This window comes from Stenella coeruleoalba, assembly GCF_951394435.1.
Source record: "Stenella coeruleoalba genome assembly, chromosome: 17".
NCBI classification, from domain to species: Eukaryota; Metazoa; Chordata; class Mammalia; order Artiodactyla; family Delphinidae; genus Stenella; species Stenella coeruleoalba.
The window spans coordinates 75,502,449-75,519,852 of record NC_137163.1 but is presented as its reverse complement, the minus strand read 5'-3'; the positions used below and the strand labels follow the sequence as shown (position 1 = coordinate 75,519,852).

The following is a 17,404-nucleotide window of genomic DNA, read 5'->3' as shown; positions in this document are numbered from 1 at the left end:
GTAACTGCAATCTCAGGAGGAGAGATGGGAGGGCTGAATATTATTTGAAGACATAATGAGCATACGTTTTTCAAAAGTATCCAATCACATATTTAAAAGGTCATTATACCTCAAACAGGATAAACAGAAAGACCACACCAAGGTACATCACCATCAAAGGAATGCAATTCCATGATAGAGAGGACATCTTAAAACAGTCAGAGGAAAAAAACGTACTACATATAGGTTTGAACATGATGAATTTCAGTTAAAGATAGGCATTTTGAAATATGGGTCCAGAGTCTTGAAGAAATTCAAACTGGGAGATACGAATTAGGGGTCATTGCCACATAGGTAATAGTGGAAAATGGCCCTGGGAGAATACGCTGAGTATGATGAATGAAAGCTCAAGAATGGAACTTCTGGAAGTAAATGTTGAAGCGACGGCTAGCAGCAGAGGACCCAGGAAAGAAATGAAAAGTATGCAAGGAGGCAGAAGGGAAACCGGAAGAAAATGCGGTCGCTGAAACCCAAAGGGGAAAAAGACATTTTCTAGCAAGAGCAGATCACCCACGTAGACTTCAATCCTGACAGGCAGTTTGGGAGGTAGATGTTGGCCACCTAAGGAAGACCACCTGTAAACGGGAATATCTGCCTTCCCCTTCCGGGCTTCCAGTGAGGTTGAAACAACAAATGTAAAGATGCCGTACAATCTAAGCTATCTAACCCTCTTCCCGGACACAACCTGATTCCCTGCCTTTGTACGTGATGCATCCAACTTACCTTCCTCAAACGACGGCTGAATATCTGCTGTGCTCTTTGATCTCTTTTCATCACCTTGCCTTCCTTGATCTTGACTTTCTCAGGTACCACTTGTTTTCATAGAATCCATGACAAAGCCCCTTCCAATGCAGCATGCTTGACTCTAAGGTCTCTCTCCTACTTTGGGAGGAGAAGAGGGTGACAGGAGATGGTGCTACTTCTTTACGCTGCTTTTCCAGGAACAGAACATCTCTTTTTCATGTCAGGATATATGATAGGCACGAAAGCAGCTCTTCTGTCCCTTTCTTGTTTTCCCATTTCTGCCCCCTCTAACCTTAAAAACCTACTTATAGGAATGAGATCACTAAGAATTGAAACTAATGCCGATTTACGCTTTCCTGAACGCTACACCATACCTTGCCTAACCTGTTGATTATTTTCCTAGCTAAAAAGAAGTAAGAATGAAGAATGAAGCAGGTAAAAAATGACTAGCTCTCTACCCCCAGCGGCTCCCTTAGCAATCCTGCAGGCAGATCACACGGACAAGATAACATCTAAAGAGGGTCAGCCAGTCTGCAGGCCGTGGAGAATGATGCAGAATCCAACCTCCTGCCTCAGTGATTCACTGAGATTCTTCCCCCCATTTTTCCCTTTAAAAATTCTCATGGCTGAGTAGAACCTTCGGAGTTGGTCTCAGAACACAAGTCCGCCTTCTCCCGAGATTGCCAGCTTTTCTGATTAAAGTGACTTTCCTTTTTACTGACATTTGCCTCTTGAAATACTGGCTTTTGAGTGGCAAGCAGTTGAACCTCAGTTTGGCAACAGGTACAGCAACAAAAATACCAGAGGCGATCCATAACATTCCATGAAATGAAAATGTACTATGAAGGTTACTAGCCACTGTGAAAATTCCTGGTATTTTTTGGCTAGATGTCTTGGATTTGAAGTAGTTGCCAGGGATTTAAATTTCATCTCTCCAGTGATTTAACACGCCCCCCGCAAAAAGAGGGGTGGTGCTAGATAAACAAAGTACACCCTGCTTCACTGCCCTTGCCTGAGCCAACTACTTATAATAAGAAATGCAATTATTAAGGTATATTTATGGAATATCTAATATGAACCAATACAGCAAAGGTCTCAGACAATGTAAAATCATGGATCTCCGAATTCTAAGTGTCCAGAAGCCATCTGCTTCTGTTAGTATTCAAACAGGTATTTTCTGCCTCGTATATATAATTGTAGCCTAGAGAGCCCATGTGGGTGTGGAAGGAGTGGTAGAGAATTCCAGAACATCTACCACCTAGAAATTCATAGCTGGGACAGGGCTCACCAGATCGAGAGCAAGCCCAGACATCCCCCTGACTCTGCCATTTGTACACTCAGCTTTGTCAAACGGGAAACGCTAATCTGCAAATCTGACAAATACTTTTTCAAGAAATCCTCAGGAAATTTAACAAGCAAAATTTCAGAAAAATCATGCTTTTCAGAAAAAAAAGCATTTTTCAAGTGTAGAATTATATTTTAAAAGTGTAGCTGAAAAAATTAAAATAAGGGAACAAAAAGCAGCTGTCAGTAAGGACAGTCAAGCAGTTTGCCAGGGATAGAATGAAAGGGCCTGTGCTCCTGAAGCCTGCTTTATTCATACTCAGAAGAAACCAGATTAAAAATGAAAACATCTCAAAGGTGGTGGAAAACATCTTTTTATCATCTACAAGGTTTGAGGAAAACAAACACCCTGAGTACCTTTCTCATCATACTTTTCCTATTACTACTTTTCTACAATTTTGTTCTCTTCTTCTTTCTCTCTTTTTCTAGCCTCCCTCCATCTTACTTAAAACAATCGAATATTCAATTGATAGTTTTTCTAGAGGTATGTTTGTTATGTACACCTATTCTCAAACAGATGATTTTTGTGTAAATGGTGAGAGAGAAGACAGAGTCCCATAAAATTAAAGAGTTCTAGAACAGAAGCATTCAGGGGGGCTTCTTGAACCATTTCCAGTTGGTTGTGGTCCAGCTGAAGCTGGCATCTGTTAGGCTGGCGTGTAGGAGAGGGAAGCAAGTGGAAGGAGGAACTAGAATGAGTTTGTTCTGGGCCGCCCTGGGGCCTGCTTAGACAGGCCTGCACTCTCATTTCTGCTGTGGCCTCGGGGCCTCCCGGAACGCAAGGTCCAGAGGCCACTCCGGCAAAATGTCGTAAGGGCGCTTCTGTGGGGTTGTTTAGGTTTCATCCTGTGCTCCCCTCTTCAAAAGCCTCCAAAGCAACCTTCGTGATTTTCCTTCAAGAGCCGTGTGGCTGACAGGGTCTCGGTGCTCTGGCCAGATGTCAGGCCTGCACCTCTGAGGTGGGAGAGCTGAGTTTAGGACATTGGTCCACCAGAGACCTCCCGGCTCCATGTAATATCAAATGGCGAAAGCTCTCCCAGAGATCTCCATCTCAATGCTAAGACCCAGCTCCACTCAATGACCAGCAAGCTACAGTGCTGGACACCCTATACCGAACAACTAGCAAGACAGGAACACAACACCACCCATTAGCAGAGAGGCTCTCTAAAATCATAATACGCTCACAGACACCCCAAAACACACCACCGGACGTGGTCCTGCCCACCAGAAAGACAAGATCCAGCCTCATCCACCAGAACACAGGCACCAGTCCTCTCCACGAGGAAGCCTACACAACCCACTGAACCAACCTTACCCACTGGGGGCACACATCAAAAACAACGGGAACTACAAACCTGCAGCCTGTGAAAAGGAGACCCCAAACACAGAAAGTTAAGCAAAAGGAGAAGACAGAGAAACACACAGCAGATGAAGGAGCAAGATAAAAACCCACCAGACCAAACAAATGAAGAGGAAATAGGCAGTCTACCTGAAAAAGAATTCAGAGTAATGATAGTAAAGATGATCTTAATCTTGGAAATAGAATGGAGAAGATACAAGAAACGTTTAACAAGGACCAAGAAGAACTAAAGAGCAAACAAACAATGACGAACAACACAATAAATGAAATTAAAAATTCTCTGTAAGGAATCAGTAGCAGAATAACTGAGGCAGAAGAATGGATAAGTGACCTGGAAGATAAAATAGTGGAAATAACTACCACAGAGCAGAATAAAGAAAAAAGAATGAAAAGAATTGAGGACAGCCTCAGAGACTTCTGGGACAATATTAAATGCACCAACATTTGAATTATAGGGGTCCCAGAAGAAGAAGAGAAAAAGAAAGAGACTGAGAAAGTATTTAAAGAGATTATAGTTGAAAACTTCCCTAATATGGGAAAGGAAACAGTCAATCAAGTCCAGGATGCATAGAGAGTCCCATACAGGATAAATCCAAGGAGAAACATGCCAAGACACATTAATCAAACTATCAAAAATTAAATACAAAGAAAAAATATTAAAAGCAGCAAGGGAATAACAACAAATGACATACAAGGGAATCCCAATAAGGTTAACAGCTGATCTTTCAGCAGAAACTCTGCAAGCCAGAAAGGAGGGGCAGGACATATTTAAAGTGATGAAAGGGAAAAACCTACAACCAAGATTACTCTACCCAGCAAGGATCTCATTCAGATTCGATGGAGAAATTAAAACCTTTACAGACAAGCAAAAGCTAAGAGAATTCAGCACCACCAAGCCAGCTTTATAAGAAATCCTAAAGGAACTTCTCTAGGCAGGAAACACAAGAGAAGGAAAAGACCTACAATAACAAACCCAAAACAATTAAGAAAATGGTAATAGGAACATACATATTGATAACTACATTAAATGTAAATGAATTAAATGCTCCAACAAAAGAAATACACTGGGAGAAAAACTATACCAGAGCTAATCAATGAATTTGGTAAAGTAGCAGCATAAAAAATTAATGCAGAGGTCTCTTGCATTCCTATACAATAATGATGAAAAATCTGAAAGAGAAATTAAGGAAACACTCCCATTTACCATTGCAGCAAAAAGAATAAAATACCAAGGAATAAACCTACGTAAGGAGACAACAGACCTGTATGTAGAAAACTATGACACTGATGAAAGAAATTAAAGATGATACAAACAGATGGAGAGATATACCATGTTCTTGGATTGGAAGAATCAAAATTATGAAAATGGCTATAGTACCCAAAGCAATCTACAGATTCAGTGCAATCCTTATTAAACCACCAATGGCATTTTTCACAGAACTAGAACAAAAAATTTCACAATTTGTGTGGAAACACAAAAGACCCCAAATAGCCAAAGTAATCCTAAGAAAGAAACACGGAGCTGGAGGAATCAGGCTCCTGGACTTCAGACTATACTACAAAGCTACAGTAATCAAGACAGTATGGTACTGGCACAAAAACAGAAATATAGATCAATGGAACAGGATAGAAAGCCCAGAGATAAACCCATGCACATATGGTCACTTTATTTTTGATAAAGGAGGCAAGAATATACAATGGAGAAAAGACAGTCTCTTCAATAAGTGCTGCTGGGAAAACTGGACAGCTACATGTAAAAGAATGAAATTAGAACACTCCATAACACCATACACAAAAATTAACTCAAAATGGATTAAAGACCTAAATGTAAGGCCAGACGCTATAAAACTCTTAGAGGAAAACATAGGCAGACCACTCTATGACATCGCAGCAAGATCCTTTTTGACCCACCTCCTGGAGAAATGGAAATAAAAACCAAAATAAACAAATGGGACCTAATGAAACTTCAAAGCTTTTGCACAGCAAAGGAAACCATAAACAAGACAAAAAGACAACCCTCAGAATGGGAGAAAATATTTGCAAATGAAGCAACTGACAAAGGATTAATCTCCAAAATTTACAAGCAGCTCATGCAGCTCAATATCAAAATAACAAACAACCCAATCCAAAAATGGGCAGAAGACCTAAATAGACATTTCTCCAGAGAAGATATACAGACTGCCAACAAACACATGAAAGAATGCTCAACATCATTAATCATTAGAGAAATGCAAATCAAAACTGCAGTCAGTTATCACCTCACACCAGTCAGAATGGCCATCTTCAAAAAATCTACAAACAATAAATGCTGGAGAGGGTGTGGAGAAAAGGGAACCCTGTTGCACTGTTGGTGGGAATGTAGATTGATACAACCACTATCAGAGAACAGTATGGAGGTTCCTTAAAAAACTAAAATACAACCCAGCAATCCCACTACTGGGCATATACCCTGAGAAAACCATAATTCAAAAAGTCATGTAACACAATGTTCATTGCAGCACTATTTACAATTGCCAGGACATGGAAGCAACCTAAGTGTCGTCCATCGATAGAGGAATGGATAAAGAAGATGTGGCACATATATACAATGGAATATCACTCAGCCATAAAAAGAAACGAAATTGAGTTATTTGTAGTGAGGTGGATGGACATAGAGTCTGTCACACAAAGTGAAGTAAGTCAGAATGAGAAAAGCAAATACCGTATGCTAACACATATATATGGAATCTAAAAAAAAAAAAAAAGGTTCTGAAGAACATAGGGGCAGGAAAGGAATAAAGATGCAGATTTAGAGAATGGACTTGAGGATATGGGGAGGGGGAAGGGTAAGCTGGGACGAACTGAGAGAGTGGCATGGACATATATACACTACCAAACGTAAAATAGCTAGTGGGAAGCAGCCGCATAGCACAGGGAGATCAGCTCAGTGCTCTGTGACCACCTAGAGGGGTAGGATTGGGAGGGTGGGAGGGAGACACAAGAGGGAGGGGATATGGGGATATATGTATATCTGATTCACTTTGTTATAAAGCAGTAACTAACACATCATTGTAAAGCAATCACACTCCAATAAAGCTGTTTAAAAAAAAAAAAAAAAAAGCAGAAGCATTCAGAGACAGACAGCAGTATAGTTGGTACCAGGAGTGGGGAATGGGGAGTGACTGTCCAAAGGGCACAGGGTTTCTGTTTGGGCTGAACAGGTTCTTCAAATGGATAGTGGTGATATTTGCACAACACTGTGAATGTAAATGCCACCCAATTTTACACTTAAAAATGGTTGAAACGGTAAATTTGTTGTGTATATTTCATCACAGCAAAAATTTTTTTAGAAAAGGAAAAAAAGTAGATGCAGCACACCGTCTTTCAGACACGACCAATTTATTCAGGAAACTCAAAGTTCAGTTTGGCAAAGTATATCCAGGGGCAGGGTTTGGGATGATCATGTCATCGGAGGCAACCACATTTTCTAGAGCTATTTGGCCATGGGGTAGTATCTGAAGGAAAGAAAACAAAACTTTAAAAAATAATTTAGGGTGTGTGGGTGATAAAACATAAATATTTGCAGAGGAAAACAAACAACCAGCTTACACAACTGAGGCACGAGAAACGCTGACGCTAGTAGAAACCCTTTATTCCATTTAGTTCAACAGACATTGAGCACCTAATATGTTCCAGACACTGGGGTAGCTGCCGAGGCTGAGGTGGAAGTACAGAAATCACCAAGACGTCATCCCTGTCCTTAAGAAGTTTACAACAGCACGTGTAGAAGTGAGGGCTACGGGTGAGAAGCCAAAAAGCCTGCTCAGAAACCTGGAAGGAGGCTTAAGTCGGGACCCTCTTAAATTAGGTGGTGTGGGTGAGGCAGGGGATAGCATGCCAAGCAAAGACAACTCTGGTGTCTAAGCATGTCTTGGCAACCGGAAATGGTCTAGTTCCTCCACAGCTTTCAGTGTGTGAGAGGGGAAGGGGTATTCAAAGGTATTTAGTTTTATTTTAATCCCTGTCATCATTAGCCCATTATAAGAGATTGACTAGGAAGTGAAAATGATTAAAAAAAAAAGCCCACCACATCCAAGTTTGAAGAGGCAGGGACATAGACGGGAAATACCGTTTCATAGTGTTAGTGTAAACTCAACTGCTTGTGTATATCCATTTAGCAGCTTAAGTAAAACCATCAAAAGAGGAAAAAAACCCACTGGCAGCACCACAGTTCATCATGGCAGAGCACAGTCTCTCCCGTTAGACTATAAAGATAGTTTTGGCTACTGCCAAGGGTGGATGCAAGGGCATGATGGAAACTGAAGTCCATATTTTACACACAAATTAAAGTCTATAAACATTTCAAACTTAACTGAACATAGATGACGAAGAGGGCTTAGAAGAGATAATTTGGGGAGACAGATGAACTCTTTGTAGACTGATCTAAAGATGACTTGGGGTGCTGTATCTCCTATTTTAAAAAAATACAGGATGAACAAGTCTGAATATTAGTTTACTATATGTATAACATACATCTCAAAAAGAATTCTAATGCAACATACTACTAATCAAACATCACAGTTTCTGCTTTTGCAATTTACACAAATTACCTGAATTTTAATACTTTAGGGAACCCTTACAAACACAATACACAACAAGTTGTAATATTATTCATCATCCTTAACTTCTGAAAGTTTGGGTTATATTATTTTATCTTAAAGGAAAACTAATATTTATAAATCTCATTTTCCCACAGAATTAATTCATCACTCATTTTAAAAAATAATTTTTAAAAAAGAAGCTTCCCTGTAAGCCTTTATCAATGGTAAATTGGAATGCAAACACCTGCCAGGCTTTGACGAAATAAAAATAAACAACTTATTATGACCAGCACCTCATAAAACCAAAACCTCCTTTTGAAGTACAAAGTTCAGTTCTTCTTGCCCTCTTACTAAATGCTAATCCGAACCCTCCCCGATCTACGAACCATTCTGGTTTATGTCACAGACATACAGTATTTTTTAACATTAAGAAATTCTTGACATGGTACCATAAATAGTTGTTAGAACCAAAGTGACTCAGAGTACTAGAACAGATATAATAGCACACTGAAATAGTTTAAGGGTAAAATTAAAAAAAAATATCTATCATGGTCTTATTAATTCAAATTAAAAATCAAAGGATGAAGTATCATTTCAGACCTATATACATCAAGATGCCAGTTCTTATAAAAATGCACTTTAGTTGTATATGCAAAAATAATTTTATATTAATTTTATTTAACTTTAATGAATTTTCCCCAACTCTAACATTAAAAACATAAAAAGAACTTAAATTTTAATGGCAAAAGTTCCTGTTTTCCCCATCTATTAAAAAGAATTTTGTTTTCCCTTATTAACATACAATGCCCTGTTGTTAAGGCACAACTTGTTTTTAGGATAAAAATGAAACCATAGGTTTATTTTACACAACAGTTACAAGGCAGACTTTTGTAGGCATATGCTGAAAATAATTAAATAAGCCTTAAATTCAACCAAGATCTAAACTGAAAAATCACTGCTTCTGTCCACAAGCAGCCACCACACAGCCAGGAGAAGTAGTTGCAACTAGATTCCAAACAGTCCCTGTTTTAAACCTGCCAGAGCTTGTCTCCAGAAGGCCATTTTCAAGCTGTTATCAAGGAGAGGCAAGCTGGATATTTCCTTTTCTGAGGAACAGGGGGTGGCACTCCAGCTTTCTTTACTTATGTTTAAGCTAGGAGAGACAGCTGTCACCTTCCAAGCCCGAGTAAAATCCAACTTCTGAATTAAACATCTGAGACAGGGCAGATGCCTGCTTGGCATCCTCCCTTGGCTACCCTTCCCCTGGGCTTCCTTCTTCCCTAGTCTTTTCTTAGTCACTGCCCCTCCCACTGCCTCTGACTCAATTTGCACAATATTCAAAGGAAGCACCCAGAAAACAGGAAGAATTTGCACAATTACTACTTAAAACACACAGACCAAGACGCTTGTTACTTCATTATACAGCCATAAACAATTCAATATTTAGAATCAAAGAAAAACTCTAAAATTGGGGAAAGGGGACAATTGAATAACAAAGACAAACATGACCCATTTGTAGGCTCTGATACTCTCAACTGAAATAGGGATACAATATGAAAACTCATAGAGAAAGCAAGTTCTCTCCAGCAGGCAGAGCACAGCCAACTCTTGTATTTTCTGCATTTTCATTCTTTGAAGGATGGGTCAGAAGAAACGCTCTGTAAAGACAGAGGACTTGGGTTATACTTGACAGTTACTTTGTGGTTTTGAAGGTGATTTTCCTTTACTTTTTGAGGAGTCTTTGAAAAGTAATTTTCAGCTAGGACTCTGCCAGGACGACTCTCCATCGGAACTTTACTAGAGTCTCCGTTCTGCCCTAAGATTTCAGCAACCAATCGTGGAGATGTAGGTCTATGAGACAATTCGGGGATTAAGTGCTGGGGAAGAGTATACTGGTGAAGAAAGAGAAACAGAAATAAAAGGAGAACATTAATCAACAGGCTAGGGTGATAGGGAACAAGGTAGAGACAAAGAGGGGCTGAGGAAGGGGACAGTTGATGGATCCTGAGGTTATCAATGTCAAGATGAGGGAAAGGGAGACAAGGAACTGGGGAGGTGAGGATCACTAAAAGTAAACATTTTAGAAATAACTGTATTTATGTCATTCTTGGGAGATATTATCTGTCTCACTTATTCATGAAGGTGTTTTACTGGTATGTCCTGGCACAATAATGTCTTACATAAATAAATATAAATACTGTTCTTTGTACTTACATTAGTTCTATAATGTATACTGACTTTAAGAAACAAAATGTTTTAAAATGAAATTTTTATAAAAGCACTTAAAAATCATTAGTACTATACTATACCCAACAAATCACAAACATGATGCATTTAACTGTCGGCCAATATCTTAATTTTTGCACACAACAAAGCCCTTCACAAAGTCATTATCTACATGTGGTTTAACAAAATTAAAAATAAAACCAAAGCACCATGCTTGCTAATATGAACTAGTCCCATTTCCTAATATGCTAGTCCCTTTTCCCTAAGTTTGACACATTACAATGAAAACAAATGTTTGTACTACAGGACTCTGGAAACAGCATATGCCTTTGCCATCCCTCCTGAGAAAAAGGATTTCCTCATCTCGTTGCAAAAAAAGATGCAGTCTCTAATATTCTGCTCAGAATTCCTAAGTCCTGTTTAAATATCAAGTGTTCCAACTACCAAAACTTTGAATGAATTTTCATGATCAAAACCCTACCTATCAAGGCCCATTACCCTACCAGATTGGTGACCAGTTGCTAGAGACTGGGTAGTAATGTGTGTATCACACTAGGTCCAATTCCCCAGTGAGGAATAAGGACCTTGGACAGTGTAATTTGCAAACCTAATGTTGTGAGCACATTCCACCAGGTGAGGATGCCCATCTTTTGGTCAACTTTACCTCCAAGATAGGAAAATAAATGGAAAGTTGATTTAGGGTTAAAAAATCTAAAAAGAAAAAGAAAGCGAGAGAGAAAGAGAGAGAGAGGAAGGAAGAAAGATATAAAGAAAAGAAACCATGAAACCACAAGAAATGCCTCTCCTTACCAGTGTTATGGAATAAAACCATAGCAAAGTCACGTGAAATAATGCTACTGTTTACCTGAAATTTCCAGCTATCACATTGAGAGAAATCAGACATCCCAATGGAAGATATCCTACAAAGCAAGGTTCAAATTACAGTGACACAGTGAATATGTCACAACCTTTCTTCCAACCAGATTCTGCACACTTGAATAGGAAAAAAATTCAACAAAAAGTAACTCCAATCTTCATTTTTTTAATCTGAAGGGAAGATACAAATTATCTCAAAAGTTAATACTTAGTTTGGTTAGGTTAGATCCATTTATTAATGGTAAAACTAACCACGGCAAAAGCAACCTTAACTTATTCTTGATAATGAGAGAATCTCTATACACAAACCTGGCAAATTTTTTAAAAAGTACTATAACAAGGCTTTTGAAAATAATAAAAGCTAGCTCAATTCACATAGTGTCAAATAACTTTCAGTTAATAAGAGGATCATTTATATTTTTATAATGCCTTATACAGCATATTTTATCCCTAATGAGAAAATATACCAAATTCTAATGCTAACCCTGAAACCTTAATCCAAACCTTACAAGTTAAAGACTAAATGCTGGTCAAGAGGGAAAGGATGGAACCATGCACCGTCCACAGGGCAAATGAAAACTACCAGCAAGATGGCAGAAATGTTGAACCCATAGGTACAAACACACTTTTCTTTATAAAAACAAAACAAAACACACACACACAGAAATTACAGTTACAACGCAACCATCATATATCTATACTCGCTACTAGCTGGTGAACCTGTTATTAAAATTTCAAAGAAAAAAAACAATTTAAGCTTTTTCTATTTTAATCCATAAGAAATATATTCAGTAAGTGATAGAGAATTTGTTGCATATTAATGAATTTGTAGCTTCTTGTGCTTTCCATCTGAACTAGGGGTAAAAACCCCCAATTATTTTATTTTCAATGAGATATAATTGTAAAGTAATATTAAACATCTACACAAAATCAATCCTTTCTTCAGCCCAATTCTATATGAAAGTACTAACAGTGAAGATTCATGATATTGTGTGAAAATGGTGACTCATAACAATGTAGACTCGACTATAGATTTTAATTCACAAATATATATATATGCGCCTTGTGTATGACAACTGTACGAAAATAGTCTCAAAAATAAAGACGATACTTGAGACAGGAAGCAACCCATTCTCCCTGATCTTGCATCCTATTACAGGGAAAATAAGTCTCTGATGCTTCATAAATACTTTAAAAAGTTCGGGATGGCCTTAACCATGCAGTCTCCACCAACGCTTTGAAGCCTCCAGCGTTCCAGGCTGACCATTCAGCTCTGGAGGAGCGGTGACCTGTGACCAGCGTGTCTTATTTATGTCCTGTCTTCTCTAGACTGGGGAGTTTTCTGACCAGAGCTTGGTGGTTCATTCTGATGCTGGCGAGGAGCCCTCCTTCAATGCCGTCGGAGCCCGTGTAACTGATTTCTTCCCCGCTCAGGGTAGTCATATGCCCCCCGAGGGCTTTTAAGATGGCGTTGCCAGCACATATATCCCACTTTTTGATGTATGTCACATGGATATATAGATCAGCTTTTTCTTGACTCTTATCAGGCACATCCAAGAGTGCTAAAACTTTATAACCTACAAGATAAACACAGAACTTAGGTTATTGTCTGGAAGATTTGAAGAAAGGAGCTTACTGCTTTGAGTACATTGTTAAAATAACAGCACAGGGTGTGCAGGAGATCTCTGTACTATCTTTGCCACTGCTAAGTCTAAACTTATTTTTAAAAAGTTTTTTTTTTTAAGTAATAGCGCAGACATTAAACCCAAATGAGCCAAAAAAAATACTGCAAAGTAATTTATTAAGCTGTTCTCAAATACAAACAAATATATGCCTATAATATTTTAAATTTAAATTCACTTTGTGCTTGTCTGCTACAGGGTGATACCTTCAACATGAATCGTCTCCCATGGACTACTAAACTAAAGCTAAACACCCACAGGTTTCCCTTGAGTCTCCAGGAAGGCTGGATTTGAAAGAAGAAAGCACAAAATAATGCTACTATCTTAAGTCTTTTTTGTAATGAGGCAGAATTTAAAAAAAAAATAAAACAAACCCAGAAGAAACTGGGTCTAAAATCTAGTTTATCCCATTCCTACTGGGCATTTTGGATATCACCTTTCCTAACCAAACTGAGAGTCTGTAAGAAAACAATAAAGCCATGTTAAGAAAGACACGTATAGGTCAGCAGTAAACGAAAACTATTAGGCTTAAAGGTTAAAAGCACTACTTTTCCCTTTATTACTCTGCTGAAAAGGTTTTCAAACACAAATGTTTCCGACTATAATTTGCTATTTGTTTGAATTACAACACTTCTGCCATATTAAACAACACTCAAAACAAGGTGGGCAAATGGCCCAGGAGCTAAGTCTGGGCCACGGCCTGCTTTTGTGCAGCCCTCAAGCTATAGATGGTTTTTTTTTGTTTTTTGTTTTTTGGTATTTTTAAAGCACGGTTAAAAAAAAATCAAATAATAGTATGCAAAAGAGATCATGTGACTCACAAAGCCTAATATTTACTATTGGGCCTTTCAGAAAAAGTCAGCTGACCCTGAGCTAGAACATAGGGAATGCAACAATACAGGATCTGCATTAAGCTGGATGGGCACTAGACTCTGTGGCTCCTCCCAGACACGAAAGCTGAGGAGTTCAGGGGCGTTAACAGTGACCAAGGGGTTGGCCATTCTAGTAACACTTCTGATGATTCCTGGCACCCTGCTGCTAAATAAAGCGTTGTGATGTGCTGGATCTTTCTTCCTCTCCTTGCTATTCTTACAGTTAAACTAATAGCACAATTATTTCACCATCAGATCATATATATAACCACCATCAATGTCAGAAATATGCTTTTGTAGTATTCGAGGAACAGAAATCACCATTGTGAGACTGTTTCTATTGTGAGACTGTCTCTACCAAGGAGGCACGTATGACTGAATCCCACTCTCGAGATCACCAAGTAGGAGACCATGCCTGTCTTGAAAGCCCACTGTCCATTCTCACTTTCTTCCCAAGGATGGGACAACCAAGTGTGCCTCCTGACATGGCCTTGGCCCCACAGGGAACACTGCACAGGCACCGCAGGGGAGCAGGAACATACCAGCACCACCCGCCGGGATGATTGTGGTCTGGTTTCCGAAAGTCTGAAGAGCAACCTGCTTGACCATTCCTGAATGTGAGCGAGACACAACGATCCTCGGGGTCTTCTCGTTGTAAGAAGCGCGGGCTTTCACATTTGACCCATGGTCTACCATCGCCCAAGCTGGAAAGAAAATGGAACAGCCAGTAATGGCATTGAAGCTTTTAAAACCAGAACTCAAAGTACCAAGAGTGACTGAAAAAAAACTTCTTCCAAAGAATTACTCATACTTTTTTCCAAAACAGGAAGCTTTCATTTTCTGAGTACAAGAGTAATATGTTTATTTTTTTTACAATAGTCACATATTAAAACAAAACTAAAAGAGGCTACGCAATCCTGCCCAACCAGAAACAGTGACTATCAACTCCTCGGCTTAAGAAAGCCCGGGCTCCAGAGCTCCCTGTAGGGCAGCTGCTGAGTCTTCACTGGGACCATGCTGCAACTCAACTTCTCCTCCCTCCCTCCCTCCCTTCCACAAATCTGATCCCGAGAGCACTCTCTAGTAAACATCCTGCACTCTAATCTCCACCCCAAAGTCTGATTCCTGGGCAACACAACCTGCGGCAACCTACGACATAATTCAAAATTTAAAAACGACTTTTCTTCTATACTACCTTTTCGTCTGATATATTCATGGTTTCAACTATTTGTATATTGGCTCAATTTCCTAATGAGCTTTATAAATATAAAACAGTCAAAGAGGTAGGAGAGTTAGGTTTACATACCTGCTACACCAGAGAGTATAAAAAGAAAACGCACTAGATTTCAAAGTAGACCAGAAATTTTTAAGGTGAGGAGATTGCAGAGATGGCTTGAAATGTTCTTCTTGGTTTTGAAGTTTTCTTTACTGACTACCAAACTATACAAGAAAACAAACTTCCTCATAAATATCTCAATGAGATTACTATTCTAGTAGTCACTCACTGTGAGATAAAATATAGTCCACCACAGCTAGCAATGTAGGCAGCTACGTTACCACTTACTCCTGGCTGCAGAAAAAAATTTTAAAAATGAACAGAGTCTAGGTCTCTGAGTTCCCCAAGCTGACAGCAGTCTCTCAGATTCTTCTCCCACGTCTTTCCAAAACCACACACAGCAACAAAGAGAACAAAAACAGAGTTAACTAATACCTAAAGAATAAGTAGGAGACAGAGGATAGCTATAAACACAGATTTATCAGAAAGAAGGGGAGTAAATACCAAAGATCAGCAGAGTAAGTACCGCAGCTGACCCTGTATAGGGAATATGGCAGGAGCTTCATGGAAGTGGTGGCAAACTCAGACAGCAATAGCCAGAATCCCTCCCCAGAAGGAAAGGTCCCATCTAAAATGAGCACTACTGAAAGGAGGCCTGAGACTTGGCAACAAAGCAGTGGGTAAAGGAGGCTCGGAGAAGACACGGAAACAAGGGTGAAGTCTCAAGAGCATACTGGATGAAGAACAACATCTGTTAGGACGTTTCTCTAAGAGAGCCAATTTGGAAGACGGCAAAGAGGACTAAAAAGAAGGACGGGGTTGAAGGTAAGGGCCCTATTGAAACAAGAAAGGGTCAAACAAGAAAGAAAAAATGTGAAAACAACAAAAAAAGAGGCCTACTAATAAAGACAATGCCTTCCTCACACTAACATTAAAGAAAGCTCGTAAATCAAGAATTACCCAAACCTCTGTCCTGCTACCACCCCTCCCCCAATTCCACAGAAACTGGATCAAATAGAAATAAGAAATATAGAACTGCAATGTCTATTGAAAAAGAAAAAAACATAAGGAATGACGACTAAAACATTTCAGGCTACTTGAAAATTTCTACAAAGCAGAGTTAAGACTATAATGCAACATTGCAACACAGTTAAAAATAAACAAGCAACAAAAAAATAAAAAGAATGCTATGGAACAAATAAAAAAGAACAAATCAGAAGAGGTAAATAAACAATAGGAAGATATGAAATGGGAACTCATATAAAACAGGAAATAAACTGAAGAAAAAAAAAAAGGACAGGGCTTCCCTGGTGGCGCAGTGGTTGAGAGTCTGCCTGCCAATGCAGGGGACATGGGTTCGTGCCCCAGTCTGGGAGGATCCCACGTGCCACGGAGCGGCTGGGCCCGTGAGCCATGGCCGCTGGGCCTGCGCGTCCGGAGCCTGTGCTCCGCAACGGGAGAGGCCACGACAGTGAGAGGCCCTCGTACCGCAAAAACAAACAAACAAACAAAAGGACAAAATCATTAAAGGCTTAGTACTAAATCACAGGATACACAAGGGACAACAGAAATGCCCAAAAGCATAGAAAGCAATAAGAAAAACAAAAAATAAATGAGACAAGTAAACACATAAAAGGGACCAGAGTAAAAGTGATCCATATGGAAGCCAATGAAAGAAGAGTCAGCATACATACATTAGGAGTCCATGAAACAGAAAAACAAGATGAAACAGAACTAATCTTTAAAATTATGACTCAAGAAAATGTCCTTGAAATAAAGAGAACCTAAATGTCCACATTGAGACATAATATGGAATGTCTCATGAATGCCAGAATGCCAACTCTGAATCTGAGATAAGTCATAGTTCTTTTATGAGACTCTAAAGATAATGTTCTTTGGCATTCCAGGCAAAAAGACCAAGCTACTTACAAAGAATAGAAAATCAGGTTATAAGCCTTTTTGTCAAGATTCAACACATGCCTACACAGATGTCACACCAGTTCAAGAGTTTATACCATTTAACCAAGAAAAAACAGTGTATAGTGGGTTGAATAACGTCCTACCAAAGTTCAGGTCTACCCTGAGCTGTCAGAATGTGACCTCATTTGGAAATAGGGTCTTTGCAGATGTAAAGCTGAGGTCATAATGGATTAGAGTGGACCCTAAATTTAATGACTGGTATCCTTATAAGAAGAGGAAATGCAGAAATACAGAGACAAAGAGAATGTGAAGAAGGAGACATGAATTGGAGGGAAGTGTCTACAAACCAAGGCAGACCAAGGAATGCCTGGAGCCACCAGAAGCTGGAAGAGGCAAGGAAGGAGTCTTCTCTTGAGTGTGACACTGTCAACCACTTGAGATCAGACTTCTGGCCTCCAGAAATGTGAGAATATAGTTCTATTGTT

The 17,404-nt window shown here is 39.3% G+C and overlaps 1 protein-coding gene across 1 annotated transcript in view; it reads right to left on the bottom strand.

Moving 5' to 3' along the window:
- Positions 1 to 6,858: 6,858 nt before the first annotated feature.
- Positions 6,859 to 17,404, bottom strand: part of BPNT2 (3'(2'), 5'-bisphosphate nucleotidase 2) — a 31,958-nt gene continuing 21,412 nt past the window's right edge. Inside the window, exons 4-5 of the mRNA XM_079901556.1 lie at positions 14,266 to 14,427; positions 6,859 to 12,746 (exon numbers count right to left, since the gene is read on the bottom strand). Of these exons, the coding sequence (XP_079757682.1) occupies positions 12,475 to 12,746; positions 14,266 to 14,427 (434 nt within the window). The 3' untranslated portion in view covers positions 6,859 to 12,474. The remainder of the gene's footprint in view (positions 12,747 to 14,265; positions 14,428 to 17,404) is intronic.